The 27,532-nt window shown below is 43.9% G+C and overlaps 1 protein-coding gene across 1 annotated transcript in view; it reads left to right on the forward strand.

Moving 5' to 3' along the window:
• Nucleotides 1-27,532, forward strand: part of PAPPA (pappalysin 1) — a gene marked incomplete at its 5' end in the record, with an annotated part of 244,324 nt that overhangs the window by 42,671 nt on the left and 174,121 nt on the right. Inside the window, 3 exons of the mRNA XM_049629607.1 lie at nucleotides 10,486-10,631; nucleotides 14,804-15,097; nucleotides 22,523-22,715. Of these exons, the coding sequence (XP_049485564.1) occupies nucleotides 10,486-10,631; nucleotides 14,804-15,097; nucleotides 22,523-22,715 (633 nt within the window). The remainder of the gene's footprint in view (nucleotides 1-10,485; nucleotides 10,632-14,803; nucleotides 15,098-22,522; nucleotides 22,716-27,532) is intronic.

A 27,532-nucleotide genomic window follows, 5' to 3' on the forward strand; every position in this document is an offset into this window, starting at 1 on the left:
TCTTTCTTTCTTTCTTTCTTTCTTTCTTTCTTTCTTTCTTTCTTTCTCTTTTCCATGTGCTAAGTTGTTTTGGTGATCTGGTGGTGAAGGGCAGAGGGTAAGAAGAATATTGTCTCCATTTCAGGTGTCTGGTGTATGTGATTCTAGCCCTTTTTGAGTTCAGACAGACAGCACACCTCTTAGCCTTGAGCCTGAATCCTGACTCCCAAACTATTTTTGTGGCCACGGAGGACAACAGTGAGTGTCTAGGATGCCACACAAGTATGGACTATCTCAGGATCTTACAGAGTGTGGAAGAGAGACATGAGAGAGAGAGAGAGGTCTTTCCCACAAGGATTCATGGTAGAAAAACACAGTTTGACCTGTGGGTTGGCAAAACAGGAGGAAGGAAGTGACTAGATATTTCCAGTAACTTCTTTGCCAGCATAGAGTAAGTCACTTCTTTTATTTTACATTTTTCTTCTGTAAAATGGGAGGATTTGGGTAGGATTTTTCTAAGATCTTTTCCTTTCATACATTTTCAAATCAGACGTTGTAATCCAGTTTCGAGGCCTGTGGGGACTGGAGCTGTACTATAATTCAGGAGCTTGGTATCAGGAAGGTATGAGCAAGGCCATGTGTTGACACTGGGGACAGTCCCTGCCTTCAAAGTATTTACTGGTCCCTCTGACCAATTGAGTCCAACGTGTTCAGCATAGCAATGCAAGGAAGTTTTCCTCTCTGACAAGTTAAAAGAACGTGACTCCCATTATCCAGGTCCCTGTGACAGCCTGATGGTGGCACCCTACCTTGGGCAGTCCGCATGTCTGCCATTTTATTTTCCCTTAGGCCCTGAATGTGGCATCCTCTTTCCAAAAATCCATTTGAATTTAATTCTACTTTTGATAGCCTGACATACAATGTCATGGTCTTCATTATTTCCACATACTTAAAATTTTTGATTTTCACATGACCCTCTGACCCTTTGAGAGACCCACATTTGGGGATGCTACTAGACTTGTTCAAGCCATCCAGAGAGATCTACATCTACTGTATTGACGGTGTAGTTGTGTCTTTAGATGATTCTATTTGCTATTAGACGATTTGTATGGGGCTGCAGTTCAAACTAAAGTCTAGAAGTTGCCATATTGACACGTATCGGTGATGATATTGTAATTCTTGCTCTAGCCTTCCCAAACATCATATCGTTCAGCCAGTCGTCGCATAAGTTATACGGCTTACGAGACTCCACATTAGAGCCAAACTACATAGTCTACTGAACTGTCACCTGTATCCAGAACATGGTGGCTGCCCCAACTTATGAAAAAGAGGTGATTTTGCTTTATTTAATTGTGCGTCAAGTGGAAGACAGACCACAGGGCTTCTGGGGAGCTGTGTGTATTCTGCTTAATGTGGTCAGTTCTATTATTTATCAGTTGTGGTTTTGATCCTCCAAGAAGAAAGGGAGGTTGCAGGAAGAGCTAGCTTGTGGGCCCTAGAACTGCACACTTGTGTTGTGAAAACAGTAGTTTGACGTGGTACTTTTGAACACACCATCACACGTCAATTGTTATTTCTCCTTACTTATCAGGGTATATTCTTCATGCTTATTGGCTTTCCGAAAGTAAGTAAACTCTGAGAATATGGGACTATCAAAGCAGAAATTTAGAACCCCAAGAAAAGATCTCAGTGAAGTAACTATTCCTTTAACAATGTGTGTGTGTGTGTGTGTGCGCGCGCGCGCACGCGTGCATGTGCACATGCATGTGTGTGTGCCTGTGATGTGCAAGGCACAGTACTAGGTGCTGGAGGTATAGCAATGATTATTTCACAAGATAGGTGTGATTCTTCCCGCATGGAATTTCCTGCAGGTAGGTATGTAGCTAGTTGGATAAATGCTTTAAAGAGGAGTCCAAGGTCTGGAGGTTCTCAGAGGATGGATACTTGAATCATCAGGGGTCAGAGTCCCTTCTAGGCTGAGTCCTGAAAAATGAATCATGCTAGCCAAGGGAGTGTAGCTGAGCTTGCCAGGATCCAGGCGTCCTGACTCTTTGTCTTCTGCCCCAGCAGTCTCTAAAAGCCATTTTATAAAAAGGCTAATGAGAAAAAAAAAAATAGGAGCTGAGTAGATCCTGGTAGAAAGGTATTCATTTTTCGGCACACCTGGGTCACTCAGTCGGTCGAGCGACGGACACTTGATTTTGGCTCAGGTCATCATCTCATGGTTCTTGAGATCAAGCCCCTCTTTGGGCTCTGCACTGGTGTCATGGAGCCTGCTTGGGATTCTCTCTCCCTCTCTCTCTACCCCTCTCCTGGTCATGCTCTCTCTCTCTGTCTCAAATATATATATATATATATATATATATATATATATATATATATATACACACATATATATGTTATATATGTATATATATAAACATAAACCCCGTGATGTCTTATCCACCTTCAGCTTGGAAATTGTCATTGCTCTTTGCTTCTCTCCTGTTCAGTACCCTCTCTATGCTAACACATATCATAAGAGAAGGTAAGACACTAATGATGAGGGATGTGGTCTGCAGTATCCAACACATGACCAGTCAGAGCTCACCTCCCACACCTGTGACCAGGTGGAGAGACCTTGGAAAAACGGCATCACCTCACCGAGTCTTGGTTTCTTCCCCCTATAAACTAGGGATACTCATACTTGTATAGCACATTGGGTTTTATTGTAAGGCTTCAAAGAGATAATTTTGAAAAATGCTTCAACAGTGCCAGTGAGTAGTAAACTCCCCCAAATGGTAGGTCGTATTAGTATCATCACATTATGTTGTGATCATCTGATTATTTGTCTCACTTCCTTCATAAAACTGCTAACTCTTTCATAGTGAAAAATGTTTCTCTTTCATATTTGTATGCCGAGTTTCTAGCTTAAGGCATGGTTATAATAGAATCTCTGTAAGTATTAGTGAACAAAAGAGGGACAGAAGGAATGAATGATTTGCAGAGAGGAGGGAAAAAAGGAAAATGAAGGCAGGCAGGGAGGGAAGGGGAGGAGGTTATGAAAGAATGATCGATTTTTCAATTGCTCTTTGATTGGTGCTGTTACATTTTTCTTAGATTGTGTGTCAGGCTTCTTTACAAGAGCTATTATTTTGGAAACCAATCATTCAGGATTCCGAGAATTTAATAAACTCTCCAAGCACTTTTTTTTTTTTACCCTGTGCCTCCTCTTACAGACAAGAGAGGCAGATTTAGACATTTCTGACAATAAAACTAAGCAAGAGAATAAAGTCCAGATCGTTAGGACCCTTGGGATCAAAACATAGAATCCAGGTTTCAGAACTGGCCACAGCTTGGAGAACGCTTGTTAATTGCAACAAGGCTATGGATGCAATAAACATTCTGAGGTTTATCTTGCTTTAATGACTTGTCTTGAGTGGCTTTGATCTTTATATTTGATAATCATTTTCAAATGGTCTAGTGTGTTCTGAAATTGGAGTAGTGGTTCAGGGACTTGAGATCCTCCTCGGGAATGACAGGCTACAATCAGCATTTGCAAATAGGCAATGCTATAGGACTTGCTCTGTGAGTTGTAGAAACAGGTCAACCACCTGTGGAGGAGACAAACACCCTGGTCCAGTGATGAGAGCAGGTTCTCTGATGAGAAAAATACTGTGAACATTCAGAGCTAAGGCCAGTTTCCTACAGCTGCATGAGCAAGCTAAAAAGAGAGTCGTGTCTCTTGGGCACCTCTCATGAGGTAGACATAGTTCTAGGCACTTTCTCATGTGTTACCTCCTTGAATTTTTATACTCCTGTCTAGCTTGAATTTTATAATCCCCATTTTACAGGTGAGGAAATTGAGGTTCAGAGAGATCAAGTCACTTCATTAAGGTCACAGGGACACTTCTTGGCAGAAGAGGTAAGATGTGAACCCTAGAATGTCTCTCTCTCTCTCTCTCTCCCTCTCTCTCTCTCCCTCTCTCTCTCTCTCTCAAGATGAGGCTTTTTCCCCAAAAAAAGTTGTAAAGCCAGTGATTACAACAATGAAGTACTTCTTGGTGTGGTAATGCCAGAAGAAAATCGTGAATGCAACAATGTGTATCATGAACTTTGGTGTACTTGTACCCCATTTTCACATCGTTGAATGAAAAATAGACCTCAGTCCAGAACAGTTCTGTCTAGAACTGTATTTAAGAATATTTAATTATGAAAGTAAGTAGCAGTGATTCTCACTACATAAGACAGTCCTTCCTATAAACTATAAGTAGAGTAAGGTTCTGAGGCACTCCATTTAATGTTATGTTGTCATATTTAAAAATTCCTTTAAAAAGAGATGTGCTTGTTTCTATGGTACTCTCCTGCCTTTTCCTTCAACCTGAAAAAAACTGTCACCAGCCTCTAGCTTACAGGGGGCATACTCACAGCCAGGTGCATCTCAGACAAATCCTCCCGAAGCTGAGGGCATCAGCAGTTGGCCAGTACCACTCCCATGACCTATCAGGGAGCCTATCAGGAGCCCAGGGAACAGAATGGGGGCAGGACACTTCTCAAAAATCTCCTCACCTAGCACTTCGACAGTGGGGAAGTCAGTTGGCTTTAAGTGGGAATAGAAACAAACCCTGGTCAGTCTCGATCTGGGCTCACTGTGAGAGGTACCTCTGACCAGCCATCTTTAGAACGGGAGAGCCAGTGTATTCTGTTTCTAGAGCTGGAAAAACCCAAGCTTTCCATAATTTCACTGAAGGGATCTGTTGTTGTTGTTCTGCATTTTGAATATACTTCCCTTTTGCTTCCCTTTCAGTAAAACAGGCCTTGACAACCCTCTCATTGAGATTATTACAGAGTTGTACCATCTCAGGCCAGTGCATTTAGGAAATATGTTATTGGCACTCACCAGCGAGTGAGATGCATAAAGAAAATATTCTAATGACAGTTGAGTTGAGAGAGCTTTGATCTCTCTCCAGAATTGCTCTCATGGCTTTGAAATGCAGTTCTGGCAGAGGGGTAAAGTCTGGGCGCCTTGGCACTCTGAGCTGGGCCCCCCCTGAAACTGACATTCCAGGGGACCCACAACCTCTAGAGCAGGATCCAGGGGTATGGGCTGTGCAGGAAGCAAAGAGACACGAAGTCACCTCTCTAGAGAGGCAGCTTGGGGTGAGGGTCTGAGTTAGGAAGGGCTTTCCAATTGAGCCTAACACGTACCAAACTCTGTTGGTTGTGATGCTAATTTGATTGTTGGCTGAGGTAGAGGTTAGGGTGGGGAGAAAGGATTATGGTCACACATGTTCCGGAACACTCATACACTATCTGCTCTGCTCCCATTTTGTGTATTAAAGGCTCTGATAATTCTTGCCACTAAAAAAACATACGTGTTGGACATTGTTTAACACAGCATGTCCTAAACCCATTTGAATCAGAAAACTTCCTTTAAATATGCATCTGCTTCTTGCAGATTTAGCCCTCTTTCGGCTGTGATTTGGAAAACACCGATCGAATTCATAACCTTGCCCAAGATAGGGATTCTGAGCTGCAGACCAGGTAGCAGAGTGTAGTGAGAGAGGCCAGAAACTCAAGTAATACAGGTTGTGTCTAGGGGTGCTCAGCTGAGGGGGAGCCCAGGGCTGCAGCCCCTCCCACGCTTGACTCTCTAAGCCACACACCCTCACAGGGAACTGTGTCCACCTGAATGAAGAAGTGATGCTACTAATTTGTGAACATGTGCTGCTACTCATAGGCTAGTGAACAGAAGTTTATTGTCAGGGCCTTCTGTGTCCCTTCTTCAATACCTCGGGCCAATCACTTCACTTCCCTGAGCCTGGACTTCCTCGTCTTGTGCTGAAATTCTGCAGTTAAGAGAGTGGTGCTCAATCACTGCTAATCCATGATTGTCTGTCTCTCTCTCTTGCTCACTTGCTTGCTCATTCACTCATTCAAGTTTTAGGGAGCACAGAGAATTATAAAGACTTGGCCCCCACCTGCTTGAATCTCATAGTCTGATGGAGAAGACAGGTGCTCACAGAGATGGTAACATAAAGCAGGGGGACAAGTACTAGAACCAGAAGGGGGAGGCTGTCAGGAGGGAGAAGTCATTTTGTAGCTAGAGGTGATCATTTTGGTGCTGCTCATAATTAACATGGTAATAACAATAATGTAATGAACATAGACTATGCTAATCAACGAGTGCCAGCTACATGTCAGGCACTGAGTGAGGCACTTTCTCTGTGTGACCTCTAGACCCACCACCCCAGCCCGAGAGGTGGCTGTCATCATCCCATTTTACAGGTGATGGTGACCAGGAGTGGATGTACACTGGACCTTGCAGGAAGATTTTAAATGTCAGAGATTAAGGAAGAAAGGTTTCGAGGTAGAGGAGGAAAACGAATGGACACGCATAGGAGTGGGCATAGCTGGGGAAACTCAGCAGTTCTAGGAGTGGGGAGACTCTGAGAACTTGAAGTTGAGGTTGCTGAAAGAAGAAGAAGGTTGGATGGTGGGGATGAGACTCTGGAAGCTGAGACTCAGGGAACCATCCAGAGGCAGACTGTCGGTTTAGGGTTTTTTTGTTGTTGTTGTTGTTGCCAGGAGGAGAAAATAGGAGACCAGGACCTAGAGGGGGGGTGTTTGCCCAGGCTGTGCTGAGCTGTCCCATTTAAACCTGTTGGTATGCTCAGTGACATGCAGAGAGGTGAAGCAACTTGCCCATGGCCGTAGGTCTGTCCATCTAACCCTGAGTAGTACTGGCATGTAAATTAATAAACACACCAAGATTTGGATTTATATGGATTTTTTATGGATCATGGGCAATGATTTTTTTTAATGCATTTGACCAATTTGCAAGGTAGACATAGGGCCAAGCGTTCCACAGTTGCAAAACAGAAAGCCAAGTGGCCCTGCACAAGTCCTTTTCCTTCCCCTCTTCACCCAACTCCCCAGACTCTAATGGCCCCTCTCCATTTGACCTGCTCTGCTTTTCCCTCCATTCCCTGACAGGAGGGATTAGACATTCTCTTAAAGAGGTAGGGGAAGAGAAGGAAATACCCACATGGACTCCTATCCCCTGAGATTTTCCCTTGATGATCCAGCTTGGCTCTGCATTTGTGGGAATACCTCAGCCAGCAGGAGGAAGGCTCTTAGCCACAGAGCTGTTTTCCTTTGGGTGGATCCCCCCAAAAGAGATGGAGAGGAGAGAGGCTGGGGCCAGGGAGCCAAGGCCCTGGATGGCTGCCATAGAGTCTTCCTCTTGGGGGAAATGGAGGCTTCTCAAAGTGTGAAAAAAAAACACACACCTCATGTACAAGCAAGGGAGAGGCTCCAACATCCCACATCTCTGCCTTGGGCCAGGACTAATACCACCCCCAGAAAAGATAGGCTTCTGTAATTACAACTGAATAAACAACCAATTAAAATGTCTCCCCTGCCCCACCTTACCCCATCTCTTCCCCTCTTGAAGCCTTCCCAGCCCAGAGCAGCAGGGCAAAGAGGTGACTTTGTCTAATAACATCTGTGTCCTCTGCCTGAGAGAATGCTTGATGGAAATGGACAAATCAATTAGAAAATAATAAATAATGTGGAATGGGCTGATCCAAGAAAATCTCGGCTTCTCTTTTGTTTTCACTCGCCCACACATTGTTTCCCTTTTCACCGTGGCCCCGAGTGAGCCTGGAAATGAGGGTGAGCTCGTGGGAAGAATTAGACACTTTGAGATTTGTGCTTGGCTTCGTCACTGTTTATGTGATCTCTGAACCCCTGTCCCTTCATCTCTAAGATGGGGGTAAATAATAGAAATAGCTAAACATTTATTGAGGTTTCCTACATGCCAGGTATTGTTCTGTCTTTTACGCTTTTCCTTTATTACCGCCCCAAATCCTCTGAGCAACTCAACGAAGGTAGATTGTTGTGTATACAGAAGCTGGGGCAAAAAATAATGAAGTAAATTGCCCAGCGTGATCCAAACATCAGATCCATCAGTGGAAGACCTGGATTCAAACCCAGGACTCTGGCTTGAGAACAAGTCCTCGTACCCACTGGGCTGCATGGCTTTGAATACTGCAGACACGGAATAGAAGGTGTTGTCTAGCATAGGGGCTGGTGGACAGCAAGTGCTTAATAAATGTTGGTTTTCTCTTTCCTCTTTCTTTCTCTGGTCACAGAATAGACTGACTGAAACTCCTTAGAAGGCTTCCAGTCTAAGAAGGTGAAGGTAGGATTTTCAGGGAGAGAAGGTATGGCAGCAATATTTCAGGTCAATATCTGAGCATATGGCTATCCTGGAGACTGGTCAGTTCAACCCAGACATATCTATGACCTCTCCTGCTCCTGTCTGTATCGCCAACTTATGTTCACCTTATTTTGAAAAGCCAGAAAAAATTATGGTCACATGATCACTGGGCTCTTGGTGATGTGGGGGACCAGAGGGCTCTCTAGGTCTCAGATATGTCTATTCTCATTGGAGTAGAGGAATGGGTTTGTGACCCATAGGAATGCTCTGTGAAGCACTAAGATAGCTGCTGCTAATCCAGTGTATTAGCAAAGAAATAGGCCTTCTAGGAAGGAAACTGGGGCCTAAGTATTTTAGCTTTTTTCTTTCCCAGTGTAAATTGAACCCCATCAACATCAACTGAGTGCTGACCCGTGGCAAGCCCCATGCTGAGAACGGGGTAAACAAAAATGGATAAGGCATGTTCCCCACCCCAGGGAGCCACAGATGGTGGTGGATATAGACAGGTGGAGTGATGATTTGGAATAGTGTGAATGTGTGTACTTACAGGAGGTGGATGAGTGCAGAGATGGCAAAGGAGGAGGTGTGATGGGAATCAAAGAAGACTTCCTTGAGGAGGGGCGCCAGAATGGGCTTTGGATGTGTTTATCAGGGGACGAGATGGGGAACCGAGTCCCTGACAGAAAGAACAAACAACTCAAGTGAAGGCATCATGGATGATGCGTCATGGTGGGCGCCCCCAACCCACACTGGGAAATTCGAAAGAGGGAGCAGAGAGAGGTGAGGCTATAGAAGGAGGCAGTATCTTGGAGGCTGTGCTGGGGATCTTGGGCTTACTCTTGCACATACAGGAAGCTCTTCTATGACTCCAGGAGGGGAAAAGAGAGGGAACTGTCATAAAACTATTCTACCAGCCAGGATTTGGGCCAACCTGTCACGGACAGATAGCATTATGAAAAAGGTAAACACTTTCAACTCGCTCTGCAACCTTAGCAAGCTCTGAAAGTTCTTTATGTCTCTTTTCCCTCCTCTGGAATATGGGCATAATGATACTACCTACCTCAGTCTTATTAAGAAGATGAAAGGAGATAATCCATGTAAAGTCTGACCACATAGAAGAGCCCATCAAACACTAAATATCATTATTCATAGACTTTATCTCACCTCCTACATCAAGCTGCCTGCTTGTTTATGTATATTTTTATTCAGTGATTCATTGGTTCATTTCCAGCCTTACTCAAGAAATGATTATCAGCTGCTCATAAGGATACATGACAGCAGACATAAAATGGGGGCTGAAAGACTCAGGAGAAAGCAGCAAGATGCCTCTGTTGATTTAGAAAATGATCCATTGAGTAATGTGCCTGTGACTGATGGAAAGCATTAGTGTCTCTGTGGTGATAGGAGAGCCAGACTCTATGAAGGAGGAGTTCTTATTTATTGAGCACCTAGGATATGCCAGCCTCTTTTCAAAGACCACCTCTTCCACTCGCCAACATGTGTTCATTGTATGTATTGAAGAGCTAATGATGATAATGGGGAGTTAGTTCACTTTCCTGATATGCCAGTCTACAACGGCAGCCATTCCAAATGCAATATCCCTAAGTCCGTTTTACAGACTAACAAATAAAGGCATACAGAATGTAGAATCATCTGGTGGGGGGGCGGGCAGCATGATGCCCGGTGACAAGAGCATAAGTTTCCAGGGTAGACAGAATTGGCCTTGAAACCCATTTCTGTAACTTTGGGCAACCTATGTAATCACATTTGGACCATGTGTTCCTTATCTTGAAAAGGAAGCAATAACACCTCTTTGCAAGGTTGGTGTGCAGATAAGAGCAGGCCTCCTAGTATAGTCCGTGTTTGCCAAATAGATGGTTTAACGTTCATAGTGAATGAGTGAAATAGAAAAGAAGCCAAGACTAGAATACATGTTGCCTTTTCCATGGTCTGTGTCTTTGATTTACATCCACATTTATGTGGCCCTGTCACCAGTCAAGATAGCAGAGCCCTGAAGAGCAAAGATAGAGATTTTAGGTAAATCTTATTTCTAAACTGAACTCTGCTGAGCAAACTTCTCAAATCTCTTAAACTCACAAGGACTTAATTTTCTCAGCTGTAAAATGGGATCATCTCACTTACCTTATAACACCATTGGGGGGGAAGTCACGGAGGTAATGTTTATAAAGTGTTTAACGAAGTGCCTGGCACATAGTAGCTCTTAATTACTTGGGGAATAGCTGTTATTTGAAGAGTACCTTTTTTGGATGGTGATGACAGCTAAGGTTCTTTTTCTATTACAGAGCATACTTGGATGTTAATGAACTGAAGAACATTCTTAGACTGGATGGATCAACACACCTTAATATCTTCTTTGCAAACTCCTCGGAGGAGGAATTGGCAGGAGTAGCAACTTGGCCATGGGACAAGGAGGCCCTAATGCACTTAGGTGAGAATTAGAAACTTCTTCAGGAGGAAATTGGATTAGCACAGGAATAAATTTAGTGGCAATGATAATGATGATGATGAGCATGACTTGGATGATGGTGGTGGTGGTAGTGATGACGAGCAATCTATTAACCACTTTCTAGTATACCGAACTCTCTAGCATTTATCTCATTTCAACTGCCGAGCATTGCTCTGAAGAAAATAACATGCTACTATTAGCCCTGTTTTACCAATGGGGAAACTTAGATCCACAGAAGGAATAGGGCTTATCCAAGGTCACACACAAGTCCGTGGCAGAGCCACATTTGGAATTCAAGTTTCCAACTCTGTCCTTGGATTGCTTTCTTTACACACCCCTTGCCTCTTAGTGCATACAAATATCCTCTCAGCCTGGTAATCACTTTGTGCTGACACAACTAAGTCATGAGTTGGCTTGAGAGATACCAAAGAGACCAAAGAAAGTGAGTTATTCCTCTGTGTTCCACTAACACTACCAGGAACTCTTCTTACACTCAAAGTGTGCTGTGTGTGAACACAGACCAATTACCGAAAGTCAGAAAAGACCCTGGTTTCTGAATCAGGCCCTATAAGCAAACATTGTAGTTCTTTAATTTTGATTTTTTTCATGCTCCCTTCTAGTACATGTCTATATGTACACATGCATTTTTTTAACTTACACATCTTTGAAATCACAGCATAGATAGAATTTTATGTTCTCTCTCTCTCTCTCTCTCTCTCTCTCTTTTTTTTTTACTTAATGTTATGCTCCCTACATGTTTCCACATGGTAGCATTCTTCCTAATCACTTCTGCTCCATCCTTTTTTCACTTAACATCACAAGACAAAAGCATCCTTCCAGGTAATTTCCGTCTCTCTAAAGGAGACGTTTTTTCATGACCACATAATATTCCATTGAGTTTACTCAGCCATTTTCCCCTTGATTCAATGATCCCATTCTTTGCAGCCCTGGATAATGATGCCTCCCTCAGTGAGCGTCTTCATCTGGGAAGGTTAGGGCTCAGCAGAGTGACCATGGTGGGTGTTCTCCGAGGCCCTGACTACTGTCCCAGTAATATGCCCAGAGTCTAGTCTCCGCTTTCAATCTGCAGAATCTTAAAAATGAGGGAGTGTGCAGCTTCACATGATGAAGACTTCAAACTTTACACTTAGTTGCCTCTAGACTGCTCTTATTCCCCACTTACTTTTAAGGGAATGAAACCTATCCTGTGTGTGTGTGTGTGTGTGTGTGTGTGCGCACTCATGCACGTGCATGCGTGTATGGAAGTGTGCTGTTGCATAAAGAGAGATAGAGACAAAGATAAATATGTATTGGTTCCCGTCTGGGGGGATTTTAGCCCCTAGGAGATATCTGGCCATGTGCAGATATTTTTGGCTGTTACAAATGGGGGGATGCTACTGGCATCTAGTGGGTAGAGGACAGCGATGCTGCGAAATGTATAGATTTAGCCAGAAAGAATTAACCAGTCCAAAATGTCAGTCATGCTGAGGCAGAGGAACCCTGAGCTAGATGATGATTGGGTGGAATAGACAGGGAGACAGGCAGACAGAGGCTGGGCAGAAAAGAGTGTGCAGCTTAGGCACACTTCAGGATAGATGATCCGTTTCCATCGCGTGCCTCATATGATGTATGGGAATCCTGCTGGCCCAGAGCAGTACACATGGTTGTTCTCAGCTATGATTCCACTTGGCAGTATGGCCTTAGGCAAGTCTCTTTCCTTCTCCAAGTCCCAGTTTGCTCAGATTTTAAATGAACGGGTTAGACTAGATGGTCTCCAGGGACAGTTCTCGGCACTGAAATGCCGCAGCTGAAAGTCTCTTCATCAGTGTCTTAGAGGGGTTGAACAGCAGGCTTCTAAGTTAGAGAAAAATACTCCTGATGATTCTGTGAATTTCAGAGGCTGGCTCAGGACCAGAAATACAGAAGGCTATAAATCCATAGCATGTTATAGTATTTCAGGATGATGTCAGGCTCAAGCTATTTCACCTTTTAAGAGAGGCAGTGAAACAGGACTTGAGCTCTGTGCTGTCGCTCTGAAAAGGGGTGAGTCGGGAGGGGATGAGGTAAAACAAACAGAGCTGGCCTGGACATTAAGTCTGCAATCCTGTCACTATCCCTAGAAATACCTGTGGGGTCCTAGACCTTTCCACCCACCTGCCCAGTACCTCAAAGTTGAAGCTTCATGGGGAGACAGAGAACCATGGGCACTGTTGCAGCTGTTTATTTTAGAGCTCGCCAGAGATGCAAAGTCACTTTTCCAAGATCACACAGCAGGGTCAAGTGGAATGGGGGTTGCCTCTCCTGTCAGGCTAACTGTCCCCATCCCCCTAACCTGTCTTCTTCCTGTCCTGAGAAATGCTGGCCAGAAGCGATTTCTCTGCACCAGACCCGACCAAACCCAACTTATTAGAACCATACATATATTTTACCATCTTTTCCTGCTGTGATGCCATGATCCCTGGAAAAAGGCTTGGGTGGGAAGAGGATTATGTTTCATATTATGATTGACAGGAAATAATTGAGAGAGATTTCCTGTCTCAATTTCTCTTCCTCCCTGCCTCTCTGCTTGCCCCTTCTCACACACGCGTATGTGTGCACACACCCCCACACACCCTCTCATACATCTTTATCTTTGTGCTAGAAGGCTCTGAGCAGTTCAGAATTAATAGACTCTGTGAGCCCCATGACTGAGCAAGCTCATCCTCCCGGCAGTTCAATCCAAGAGAAAACTCCCCCCACGCCTGCCAGTTCAAATCAAGGCCCTGCCCCATCACCATTCTTTTATAAGACACCGCTCTGCCCTTAAAATCGCTACTTGCAGAATGTTCAGACCTGAATTTTAACCTCCTCTTAAACACAGTTGGATTTTAAAGTTTAAATATCTCCCTACCAGCCTATATGTGTTTCTCCAGTGCCTAAACTGAACATGAAACATGCTATCCATTGATTCTGCTGAAATCTGTTCCATCGATCTCCCCAAGCTAAGCCAGACTCAATCTTCTAAGACACGTGGGGTAGACAACTGCTTCTCAAACTAGAACACACAGACCAGTCATCTGGCGCCCTTGTTAGAATACAGATTCTGATTCTCTAGGTCTGGAGTGAGAGGCCCCAGATTCTGTATTTTAAGTCACCTTTCAAGTGATGATCATGCTGCTTATTCTCAAGACACTCTGAGAGTAACGAGTAATTAGTGTAAGGTATCCACTGAATGTGCAGTGTTATGCTAGCTGCTTGTGTGTGCTTAGTTAGACCTCAGAAAACTTCTGTAGTTGGCTTAGCATTCAGCGAGGATTCAACAGACATTTAATGAGATACGATATTCCAGGCTGTGTGATTGGCATTAGCTGTAGAACTCATTAAGGGGCCTGGCTCTGGAAGCTAAGGATCTTGAGTTCAAATCCCGACGTGAAACCCTACTGACTCCTGATCATGAGCCAGTGACTTAACCTGTCTAGGAAATCAGTACACTCCTATAGGGGTTGTGAGTTGGTTAAGTGCTATTAGATGCATGAAACACTGAGCACGGGGCCTGAGGACACGTGATAAGTGCTCAAGAAACATTGGCTATAATGATACTGTCATAGTGATGAGCCCAACATGATGCTGGCCATCCTGAGTGCTTATTCTCATAGAGCACCAGAGATGAAGTGGGATTCAGAGACGGTAATCAGTTTGCTCAACGTCACAGTGTTGGTGAAGAGCCCAGAACTGGGACCAAGGTATCTGATCATGAGGGCTTCAATTGGACAAGAGTGTGCAGAATGTTTGTAAACCACAGCATGCCTTACTGTTGAAGGACAAGGTAGCAGCAGAAACATCTACCAGCCCAGAAATCAAAGTCCTCAAATGCCAATCATGCCCCTTCTTTCAAGTTTGAGAGCACCTTGGTTAAGTTGTCTTACTTCTTTAGGCATTGGTGTTTTCATCTGAAAAAATAAAGGGATTGCACAGAATGACTCTTGGGACTCCTTCCTACCTAAGCAATGATTCATATCACAAGTCATAACGGTTCTCGGGGCAGTGGAGTCACAGGGTGGAGAAGCCTGTGGTTACTTTGGGCAGCATCCCATTTACCCACGATTGATTGGGGGATTTCTGCACCAGGAAGCAGGGTGCCCCGTTTGCTTAATGCTCTGGTTTTCCCCTTGCAGGTGGCATTGTCTTGAACCCGTCTTTCTATGGCATTCCTGGGCATACCCACACCATGATCCATGAGATTGGGCACAGCCTGGGTCTCTACCACATCTTCCGAGGCATCTCAGAGATCCAGTCTTGCAGTGATCCCTGCATGGAGACGGAGCCCTCCTTTGAGACTGGTGACCTCTGCAGTGACACCAACCCGGCCCCCAAACACAAGTTCTGCGGCGACCCGGGGCCAGGGAATGACACCTGTGGCTTCCATAGCTTCTTCAACACCCCTTACAACAACTTCATGAGCTATGCAGGTAGGGACCCCTGCTTTGCAGGGAGCACATAGCCGGGTGTCATACACGGGCTCAGGTCCTGGCTCAGAGAAGCCTGGGCAAGGTCTTCCTTTACTAAGACTTCTTCATCCCAACAGTCCCTCATCCTAGACAATCAGGATAATAGTCCTTGTGTGAGACCTCAGGGGTACTTGGAAGCTGTTGTATCTGAAGACTCCTCAGAAGGGCGCACTTTAGGAGGCTGACTGGGGCCCAACATCAGGAAACCTGGGTAGATTCTAGCTTTGCCTCTGCATCACCTGATGCCTTTGGGTCTATCACATCCCCTCTCTGAGTCTCACTTCGCTCAAGAAAATGGAATCTTTGGATCCAAGGAACGTTGGAGAAGTTTCCTCCTAATTTTGCAGCTATATTTTTCTAAGCTGGTACTGACTGCAGCTTTTTCCTTTTCTTCCTTTTTTGTTTTTTACTGCAACTTTTTCTTAAACATAAATCTCTCATACCCTCTTTTACTATTTTACTACAAAAAAATAGAATGCTTTTGGTTTTGCAATTTGCATGAGATGGGGACATTCTTTTCCTAATTCCATATATCCTGTCAAAACTCTTTTCTTCTACCATCAGTAATAGTGCTAGAGACTCATTCTTTGGGTTCAAGGATGTCCTGTACTTCTTTTAGAATAATATATCAAGGCCACTTCTAGCCCTTAGAACATTTTTGGAAAATTAAAACAAGGCCATCTCAGCCTTCACTGATGGCCTCTTAGACCAAGAACCATAGGGCCCAATCCACAAATTGCACATGGTAGCCCAGCATTGAATTTTATTATAATATTAAATTTAAGTGTCTCTTGCCCCTATGAAAATAAGTGAGTTCTGTGAAGGCAGATATTATCTCCAATGCCTCATGGTATTCCCAGCACCTAGCACAGAGACTGGTGCTTAATAAATGTTTGTTAAGAAGAAAGGGAGGGAAGAAAATGAATAAATTCTCATAAAGGTATGCAAAAGTGATTCTTATCAATAACAAAATTTCTGCTTGTATAAAAGTTTGTGGTTCATAGAGGACATTAATACACACTATCTCATTTAACTGGCAACAAAACTGTAGGGTATAAACTATCCCCATTTTACAGATGGCAGTACTGTAGCTCACCAAAGTCCTTTGCCCCAGGTCACGCATCTGACCCCAAGCATTTTCTTCTCTTCTGCTCTTGTGCAGCTCTTCAGAAGAGACCTAGAGATGGGTGTGTAGGAAGCAGAACAGCCAGGCTGGTTTTCATATTCTGTTCCACAGAGATGGGGGTGCAGGAGCTGTCAGGCATGACTCTGGGGAGCTCTAGATGGGACTCCATCTCTCTTTGAACCAGGAAAGCTCCCTGTCAACTGTTTCCCATTTCTTCCGGGGTTTTGCCTTAGGTTGTGTTGGAAGAGAGGATATTGCTGCTGAAACCCAGTGAATTTGATGATCCCCAGTGGGTCTTTCTGCCTTCCTGTTTGGACTGATGACTTCTGGGGGCCTTTTCAGTTTAAGGCTCATGTCGTTCAAACCTGAGATCTGTGGAAGTGTCGACCACCCAACCTTAGCACCATAAAGGGGTCTTTAGGTTTAGGTCTTTAAAAAAGACCACAATGCTGGGTATTGCCTCAAAAGCAGATTCCCACTAGGCTCCCTTTCCCAGCCAAGCCGACATCCCACATCCGGTGCCCTGTCCTTTCACGCAGCCCTACTTACGTTCCATTTCTGTAGCACCTTTCCTTGGCCAGCTCGATGCACATGGAAAATAAACAATAACATGAATTTGGAAGTTTGCCGGACTGTTAGGGGCCTCAGAGCTGCCACTAGCTACTAGACCCCCATAAACTAAATCTTTTTTTTGTTGTTGTTCCCCTTCGTACAGATCTAAAGGGTGATTGATTTACTGTTGTTTTTTTAAAGGAACCCCTCAGCTCAGTGACCCATTAACAGCAGAACTAATTCACTGAGCTACGATAACAAACTTACACCCGCAAAAGCATATTCAAGGCGACCACGAGCTTTGAAATGTTTGTTTTCCTTAGGATCTCTGATAGATGAGGTGACAAAAGCAGTTGGATGAAATTCAAAATGCAGAACAGGATCGGGTTCTCATGGCCAGGGAGAGCTGTGCACAGACGCTGCGCAGTCCTGGCCAGAGGGTGGGGACCCTGCTGGGTCAACTGCCTGGGGTTCCTTCCTTCCTGGGCGCTTCTTCCTCCGGCCTGGTCACTGGTTGAGCAAAGAGTCTCATGCAGTGCTGTCCACTAGAACTTTCCGTAAAGATGGACATGTCCTGTGTCCATGCTGTCCAGTATGGTAGCCACTAGCCTGATGTGGCTCATGAGCCCTTGAAATATGGCTAGCGAGACTGAGGAACTGAATTGTTAGCCTTCAGTAGTCTTAATTAATTGGAATTGAAATAACCCCAAAGGCTGGTGGCTGCTGTATTGGTCAGCACAGGTCTACAATAATTATTTATTTTAAAAAAAAATTTGAAATTTATTTATTTATGCTGAGAGAGAGACAATACATGTAGGGGAGGAGCAGAGAGAGAATCCCAAGCAGGTTCTGCACCGCCAGCACAGAGCCCGATACAGGGCTCAAACCCAGGAAGCCGTAAGATCATGACCTGAGCCAAAACCAACAGGTGGACACTTAGCCAACTGAGCCACCCAGGCACCTCAATACGTCTGCATTAATTATTGAGTGCCTATGACGATACACCACACACTGTGAAACACTTCATAGGCTTGTCTTATAGAATCCTCAAAATAACCCAACGAGGTGAGTGCTATTCTTACTGAACCTATTTTACAGATCAGAAAGTGTGGGTTTCATGTAGCCTAAGGAACTTGCCAGGGTCACACAGCAAAAAGAAGGTAAGCCTTTCTCACTGTGGAGCCTGTGCTTATAATCATTCATCATCTGGCTCTGTTTCTGATGCTAAGGGAGGTAGAGGGTGTCCCAAGTACTCAGTTCAAGCAAACACCAGGCAGGTTGATCGGGGCAAGCTTAGTTGAGCACCAGGGGAGTACTGTCACCTTGAGCTGTTGGATAAGCCCTGAGCAGGTAGAAAAGCAGAAGCCTAGACTCTACTTTCTGAAGATTATGGGCCATAGGAGGTCCCCCGAAGAGCACCGTCCAGTCAGGTCTTCCTCAAGAGTGAAGAAAACAGGCCTTCTCCAGCCTACAGGAACAAGTGTCTTGTTACCCTCATTCTGCATGTCGGGGCCTTTCAATACAAATGGATGCTTCAACCCTGTGCTCCCAGCTCTCAGGAATAGATCCTACAGAAATAAATTCATTGACTTCTTTGAAGATGTAATCATAAGAATGTTCTTAGCAATATTCATTGTCCAAGTATCAATTAAGTATTTACTACCTGCCAGGCGTGAAGAAAAATGCTTATGTGTGTGAAAAATTAGAAACTGTTTGCAAGTCTGATGAGAATGGATTGTTGTAATAAATCGTGAGGCCTCTGTATGATAGAACATTATGTGGTCACTAATGATAGTGTAGTAGATGAAGAAGAGGGGTAAACAGAAGCAGAGTAACCTGGTGCAGAGCACCAAGTTTGGGGGTGCAGGCACTGAACTTGAATCCTCCCTGCATTAGCCTTTGACCCTAGGCAGTGACTTCTCCTCCGAGCCTCACTTACTTCCTGGATAGCATGAAGGATAATCACACCTCCCTTTTGTGATAGTAGGTGTAATCATGCAGGTAAAGGATTTAGAACTGTCCTTGGTACCATAACTAGTTCTTCCTAAGTGATATTAGTGGGTTTATTTGTTAACTATTTAATGTGAAAATGGTCAGGGAACCTCGTACAGTGTAAGACCTGGCATGTGTGTTTGTATATGAATATATGTATGTATATAAATGTATGTATATATATGATGTAAATATATTTATGATAATGAGAATTATAAATATTTATATGCATATACATACACACACACTCCTACGTACTAAGTATTAATTGTATTATCTCTAGGTAATGAGTTTAGGGTTATATTTATTTCTTCATAACTATTTTTGGCACATTCCACATAATTTACAGTGAATATAATCATTTATTATCACTATCATTATTTAATAAAAACCAAAAAGTCAGGGATTCTTACAAAGGACAGCTATCGTTATCCATATACTGGACATGAATTAGCTTATTAAATGCCCTCATTAGCTTTAGGAGGCAGGTAGTATCACTATTCCCTATGGTTACAATGGGTACAAACGAGGCTGGCAGGGGCCAGCATTTTGCTCGGGGTTCCACAGCACATGGCAGCCCTGGGTCCATGACCCAACCTCCCGTGCTCTGCAGTCTCCATGCTGCAGAGGGGAACATGTTCTGGAGAACAAAGTTCAGTTACCAAAGTCAGGGCAATGCACCAGCAGCATGGGGACGGCAGCATGGGGATGAGATCCCCAAAGTCCTCTCGGCTTAGGGATAAGATGGGCTGGCTGGTCCTGGAGATCACGTGTCGGGAGGGGAAGCATGTGGAGGCAGGAAGCCAAGAGGGACTGACTCTAGACATGAGCTAATTGAGACAGAGCATTGTGATAAACGGAAACCCTTTGGTACTTTCCCCAAGATTCTGATAGCACCTAAGTCTCTAAGCAGTGTACCCTGGGACAGACGTTTGCTGACTTCTACTTTCAAGTTCACATGCATTTCTGTTTTCCTGCTAAGTTCTGTCATCTATCTCTTTTTCATACTCTTTTTTATTGAGAAACATGCAAATGGCTAATTTTTAAATCATTAATGGAAAACACACTCTTTTGGGAGAAAAGGAAGAAGCACAAATAAGAGTGTCTGGAGGAAAAAAATGCTGGTTTTCTCTTCCATTCATCTTGATAAATGCATTACGTCCTCCAGCTCACTGGGTCCCCACAGCAGCACTGTGGAGTGGGGTCAATTTAAATGTCCCCAATTTATACATGAGGGACCTGAGTTTTAGAGTTACTTCTCTCTTTTGGAAGTGACTTATTAGTATACTACTCAGTGCCTGTGCCTTAACATACATAGACATTCCCCTATTAATAGCCAGATGTGTTATTTCTGATATTTTTTTTACCATTATAAATGATGCTTCAGAAAATATCCTCGTACCTAAATTTTCCATATGTTTCTTCATGAATATATGTCTATTGAATTCCTGAATGTGATATTGCTACATCAAAGAGAATGAATATTTCAAATTCTGGGATTTATCCTGCTTCTGGTTTTCTAATGCACACGGACACGCGCACGCACGTGCTGTTCGCAATCATGAGGCAGTGAGGATTTACTGAGCATTTATCATGGTTCTTTGTGCTCTACTCCCCTTACCCTTTAACCGAATTCGGAGATGAATGTTCTTGCTAGCACCATCATCCCCATTTACAGATAGGAAAACTGAGGCACTGAGTCGTGAATTCACTTGCCCATTTGCCTCCAGATCCTTCATGTATTGGTCTCTTTAACCATACTTTCTTAGTCCCTTCTCCTGACTCTAACCTATTAAGTGGCTTTTCCAAGTGCACTTTTTGCATAAGAAGTGCAAAGCTCACAGCAAAACAAAGAAAAACGTACCCAATGATCTGGCCCTTCTTAGATGAGACATTTGGACTCTATTCTCCAGGCAATGGGGAGCCATAGAATGTTTGTTATCCAAGGAATTAGATGGCTACATCGGGGCTCAAGGGAGATGTATGTGGTTAAAGATACTTGCTAAGGGACACCAGGCTCTACTGCTTCTTCCAAACATATGAAGGAGTCCCCAGGATGCTGGAGAAGAGACAGACTGTCAGAAGTCACTCAGGAGATCAGAGGCAGCTTCTGTGTATAACCTCCTTGTACTCCTGTCCCTTCCCCAAGCTGGATTCTCAAGGTCCCATCCAACTGCCTAGCACCTGCCCAAAGTTATTTTCTGTTTGTTTGATAAGGGGGAAGTCAGTTTATGTTGCAGGATTCCCAGTGGCGGGTTTATTTTAAGATCTGGCGAGCCCCATGCTTCTCTGTCTGGGGCCCAGCTGCAGAAACCCTGACCTGGCCGACACCTCTGGGAAGTGGTGTTTTTGGAAACCAAGCGAAAACAGTGCCTTGCTCTGCCCCTGAGGCAGTTGAATAAAGCTGTTGGAAGGGTAGACAGGAGGCAGGCTTCTTCCTTGAGCGGCGAGTCGAGAAGAGAGTAAGGCTGAAGGTCATTTGATCTAAAGACATTTAAGAGGTTGTATTCCAGTCAGCTCAGACTCAGGCTCACATCCTATTTATCAATCACCTGCAGGATACTGTTCCCATACAGGGTCTCATTTATGCTCAGGCATCCTTCTATTGATTAGAAACATGGTCTTAGCATCAAGACTGCCTGGGTTTGAGTCTTGGATCTATCCCTAACATTGTGATCTTAAATAAAGTTGCATGACCTCTCTCAACCTCTATTCCCTTCTCTGTAAATGGAGAAAATCATAGTATTTACTCCCCAAATCGTGGGAGTGTTAAATGTGTCCAAGGACCAGTGCACCATGCCTGGCTTATACTAAGCACACAGCAAATGTCCCAGTGACAGTGCTGTCCTCATTCCCAGGACAGACATGAGCCTGATTGTTCCTAGGGCTGCCTGCCTCTGGCTGTGCTCACTGCAAAGGACACCATGTCCCTGGGTCCTGTAGCTCCCTACAGTCCTGACCTTTCTTTCTCCATCTGAGCCATCCAGTCTAGTTGACCTCAAGTACCTCCTTCTTCAGAAGCCTCCCTGGAACACTGCCCTTCCCCAACGTTCTGTCTCTTGTTCATCAGTGGTCAGCATCGCAGTTGTGAACAGTCTTCTGATCACCTTGACTCATACAACAAACTGGCCTTCACTCTATAGTTAGACTGGTCCCTCCTCTGGGGCAGGAACATTTTAAGTTTCATCTTCCCGTGGCCCTTGGGACAGAGCAGAGAATATGGGATAGATGCTCAGAAGGTTTGTGAAGGACAGTATCACTGCATCCATGGATAGTGGAATGGATGAATGAATGTATGGGTGAATAGAAGGGAGTGAGTGAGTGAATCAACAAGGAAATGAATGAATGAATGAATGAATGAATGGGAGATACTGGGTGAGTAGTGAGGCAGGAGCAGAATAAAGAAATACATCGCTTACTGACCAGGGATTTGGGGGCCCATGGAAAGCAATTTACCTGTCCCTTGTCCTTAGCTGTGACCTCTGGGCTGCTCAGTCCCATCCACCCTCCCCTTCCTCCCGTTCCCTCTCACCTGCCTCCAGAGGTGATGACTGCACTCATTTGTGCACAGACCATTAACTCTTAAGCACTGAAAGAGGCCAGCTCTGTGTTGGCAAGGACTGGGGTGCTGGCTGGCTGTTCCCTGGGAGACGTCATAACTCTCTCATGCCCTCCCATGCAGCCAGGTTTTTATCTCTCCCTCTGCCCGCTCGCAGATGACGACTGTACGGACTCCTTCACGCCCAATCAAGTTGCCAGAATGCACTGTTACCTGGACCTGGTGTACCAGAGCTGGCAGCCCTCCAGGAAGCCGGCGCCTGTCGCCCTGGCCCCCCAGATCGTGGGCCACACGACCGACTCCGTGACGCTAGAGTGGTTTCCGCCCATCGATGGCCACTTCTTTGAAAGGTGAGTGTGGCCTGTGAAGTGGTGATCCCTCTCTCTCCTGCCAAGAAGAAGGGACTTCAGAAGGGAAGCAGTCTTGGAGAGGAGTTGTGCTGTTTTCTCTGTCCTTGCTCTCTTGTTCATCTGGAGCCCCTGGCAGTTCAGCCACTTAACAGTGACTGGTCCAGATAGGCATGTTGTAGATTTGGGGGTCAGGGGATACATGAATGATTGCTAATCGAAATTAATAAGTAATGATGCATGCTTTCAATGAATGAATGTTTAGCTTTATTTTATTCTGAAATACCTGGAAACTCTATCCTCTGGGATGGAGGTCCTGATCTCTTCTCCATGCATTCAGGATTTGAAATTGCCCCTGGTTAATGGGTAATTGTAATACATGTATAATATATATTAAATATCAAGGCGTATATGTGTATATGTACATATTCATATCATACGTGAATATACATGCATATATATATATATAATATATGTATAATACATATAATTAGAATCTTTGTGCAGAGTATTTCTTTGTAGAATTGAGGGTAGAATTTTTAGAAGACCAGGAATGATAAACCGAGGTACAGGAGTTCTGCTCCCCCGTCTGCCACTTATTAGCTGTACTGACTTGGGCAAGTTACTTTCCCTTGCAGAGTGGTCTTCTACCTCAGAAACGTGTGTCTTACGATGCCTCAGTGGTCTGCAGGTGTGAACCTGAATCCAGGGGTCTCTTGTGATGCCTTTCAGCATTGAGACCCTCTGAGGAGCTCAGGCTTTAAGGAAAACAGATTCTAAAGAGTCGGGAAAATAGATTAAGATGTTGACATTTACCCTTGCCTTTAATTTAGGGCTTATTAGTGTCTTAACCTCTATCCCAGCCCTTCTTTGGAGTGTTTTATCTAATACTGATGATATACCATTGATGATGGCAAAAATAAAAGCCAGCTAATGATTAACAAATAATTCTCTGAGGTTGTGGCTGTTGCCATTCATTAAGTGCTTACTCTGGGAAAGATTCTGCATTAAAAGCTTTGTTTGCAGAGTCTCATTTACTCTTTCTAGTAACTCTATGAAGGGGGAATCATTTTCCTCATTTGCTGGGTAAGGCAGGAATTGGAACTGAAAGAGGTTGAGAGATTTGACCAAGAGCCCGTAGAAGTTGGTGGGAGCTGGGCTCTGACTCACATTTTGCAGCATCTTGTCTCTGGCCCCTGTGTGTTTTCATTAAGTCCGTCTAAAATTTGAATTATGAAGGGGGTGTTACCCCTACCCTCAAAAGAGCCACAGAAGGTGGTAAGGAGCTCTCGTGTGTGTGTGTGTGTGTGTGTGTGTGTGTGTGTGTGTGTGTGTGTAAATACATATTAGTTCACGGTGCCACATTAAATTGGGGCTCTGGGGCACCTGGGTGGTTCAGTTGGTTGAGTGTCCAATTCTTGATCTCAACCCAGGTCTTGATCTCAGGGTCGTGAGTTCAAGCCCTGCATTGGGCTTCTCACCAGGTGTGGAGCCTTCTTAAAAAAAATTGGAGCTCTAATTTTCTACAGTACCATCAGTCTCTGAATCTAGAACCTTTGTCTGGCAGCTGGGTGCATGTGTTCATAGGGGAAGGAAATGTAATCCCTGGGCCCTCTATAAAAACCCCCTTCCCCTGCCCCCAGCCGCCCTCACTGGGAGCTCAGAGCTGGGTTTGGGAAACCTCATGTGACACTTCAGAGCAGGCTCTCCAGCAGCCTGTAGATTTATTTATTTTTTCTGTGGCGATGAGAAGTATCAGACTTTTGGTCAAGCCTTGGCCTCAATTCCACTTAAAAATGGAAGTTTTGTAAATGAAGCTTCCTGTGTATGTATTTAATTTATATTTCATAAAGCAGTTATTGTCCATTAAATAAATACCATCTGATTGTTGGAACCTATTGGAGGGTTAATTGTTGTGTAATGAGATAGGTCTCTATTACATGGTACCCTCAGCTCCAATCAATATGTTTTTAATAACCTATAGTCAGTTGGTACTTGAGGCTCGTACAATAGCTATTCTGTTCAGTCTAAGATTTCATAACGGAGTTATCATATGTTAAATTAAAACTGACATTTTAGAAACATGTCTAATTAGGGTTAACAGCTACGTAGACGATAGGCTATGACTAAAGGAAGTTGGGCCACCAGTTCAATAAATTGTTATAAAGAAATGGAGCTATCACTCCCACATACACTCAGTTTGCACTCATGTGCATTGGCCTGGTGCAGAGCATACAAGCTCTACTGACAAATTGTCTGCACTCCGCTCCCCGCTCCACCACTCTTGGTCTATGGGGCCTTTGGCAAGCCATCTCACCTCTTACTCTCTCTGACCCTCTGAATCTTCTTCCGTAATTGTGCCCACTTCAGCTGGATTTTGTGGGGAATTCAACAAACATGTGACATCTGTGGTATGCCTAGCACACCCTCTATGTTCAAGAAATATTAGCTCCCATCTCATACAAAGTTTCCCAGAGCTGTTTAGCTACTTGAAAATTCTCTTTCCCTGCAAAATCTCTGGTGTTTTCCACTACATCCATCAATGCCAACCTCTCGCCCCTGGCCATCCCTACGTCCTCCTGCTGTTCCTCACATCTGTGGTCTAAGAGAATACAAGGGTTTTCCTTAAAAAAACATATTCAGATCCTCCCACAGCCTGTGTCCTCACACATGGGCAACTGAATAAATAATTCAAGGCCACCCCTGGCTTTTCTAACTCCTTTATTTTTATCTGTCTTGCAAACATGTGTTGACGGAATGGTTTCAGTTATCTGAACAATTGGTGGTGGGTATTAGAAAGAATTCTGGACTGAGAAGCAAGAGACCTGGGTGTCAAGTCTTTGCAACCTCATTCATTTCCTCTTCCTCTTCAGCCTCAGTCTTCTGATCTGTAAGCCAAAGGGCATCTAGCCTTTTGCAACCAAGGTTCCTATTGCAAATCTCAGAACACAGCAAATGACTTGAGTAACTATTTTCTCAATTCTCCCTAGAATGGTACATAATGAGTACCATTCTAGATGCATAGGAGAGATGTAAACTCATCATACACAGTGGACATCTTAAAGAAGCACTGTTCAATGGTACTTCTGCAGTAATGGAAATATTCTCTATCTGTACCATCCAATATGGTAGCCATTAGCCAACTGGCTATGAAGCACTTGAAATGTGACAAGGGTGGAACTGAATTTATTTAAATTTATTTAATTTATAATTTATTAAATTTATTTAATGTTAATTAACTTAACGTTCAAAGACCCACATGTGACTGCTGGCTGCCATATTAGCACAGACTTGAGCTTTAAGCTTTGATTCTCATGGAACCTAGGTAAGAAAGATGATCTCTTCCAGTGTTAACATCCTGTATGTCTGTGATTTCAGAGAGTGTGTGTGTGTGTGTGTGTGTGTAGATACAGGTGCAAATAAAAATCAAATAAATGCCAGAGGTAAAAAAAAAAAATACTACATACTCCCTGGATGTATAGATACTTCCTGATTTTGGTAAAGCCTTTACAAGCTATAACCTTGGCGTGAGTACATTGTACTCATGATCTTCTATTTCCTAATCTGTAAAACGGGAACATGACCCACTGCCCAGAATCACACCATTGCTTTTTAGTTGCTGACTTAGCCTTTACTTTTGTCCTTCTTTCCTCAATCCATGTTTCATTTAGCATTCAGAGCAATCTTTTTAAAATGTAAATTATATCATGTTGCTCCATGACTTGGAGTGGCTCCAGTGGCTTACAACCCTCTAGTGGCTTCCCATTTCTTTTATGTATGATCACCATGTGGTCTACAGGACTTCCCATGATCTAATCCTTGCCTATTTGTCCAACTGCCTCTCTTACCACTCTTTCCTTCATTCGTGACTCCTGTCACTCACACTTCCTTTGGGATCCCTATACACCAAGCCCTTTTTTTCCTGCTTAGGTCCTTTATGTTCCTGCGACTGCCCCTGGAATACTTTATATCCACTCTTTATGTCATCCTTCAGCTCTCACCATAGATGGCATTCCCTCACTAAGGCCTTTCATGACTGTTCCAATTTTAATTAGCCCAGTACACCTCTCCCACTGGTATTCTTGCATACGTCATTACATTTCCTTTGCTTCTAGAACTTAATGAGCCTGTTATTTTATATCTGTCTACTTGTTTATGGACTGTCCACCAGGCTGCAAGCTCTATGAGGTATAGGTAGCACATCTAATTTCCTCACCCTTCGATGGTCAATGTCTGGTACTTGTACAGTGCTAACAGCTAGAGGCTGTTCAATGACTACCCATTGAATGAACAGATGAAAAAATGAATGAATACATGAACCAATGATTGAATACGACCAAAGGTACTTTGTAGGGCTCTGTGCAAACAAGGCACATTTACTGTCAGGTGGATGATGGTTTAGTCACTCATCAAAGTATTTATTGGAAACCAAGGATGTGTCAAGAACTCCGTGAAGTACAGGGCACTCACTCTATGAGTGTCATCTGAAGCATGACATGTAAAGAAATAGAAAGAAAGGTTCCATGTCCATTAAGGTCAGTGTGGTTCCTGATTCCATCCCAGAACCTTTATAATCTCATTGTCATCATAGAGCCAGTCATGTGACTCTGAGCTGCTATGCATGGTTTGTGGTCATTGTAATGGAACTCAGCCTTCCAGAGTAATGAACTCTCTCTCCACTCCTCATTCCCTGTCTACAAGTATATTTGTATAATTATTGTGATTGCTAGTCCAGGAGTAACTCCTAGATATGCAAAATATATAGAAAATTCAGAAAACCAGAAGGAATAAAAATGGGGATCATCCTATACTTGTTCCAC

Source organism: Panthera uncia, chromosome D4 (genome assembly GCF_023721935.1).
Source record: "Panthera uncia isolate 11264 chromosome D4, Puncia_PCG_1.0, whole genome shotgun sequence".
Taxonomy (NCBI): domain Eukaryota; kingdom Metazoa; phylum Chordata; class Mammalia; order Carnivora; family Felidae; genus Panthera; species Panthera uncia.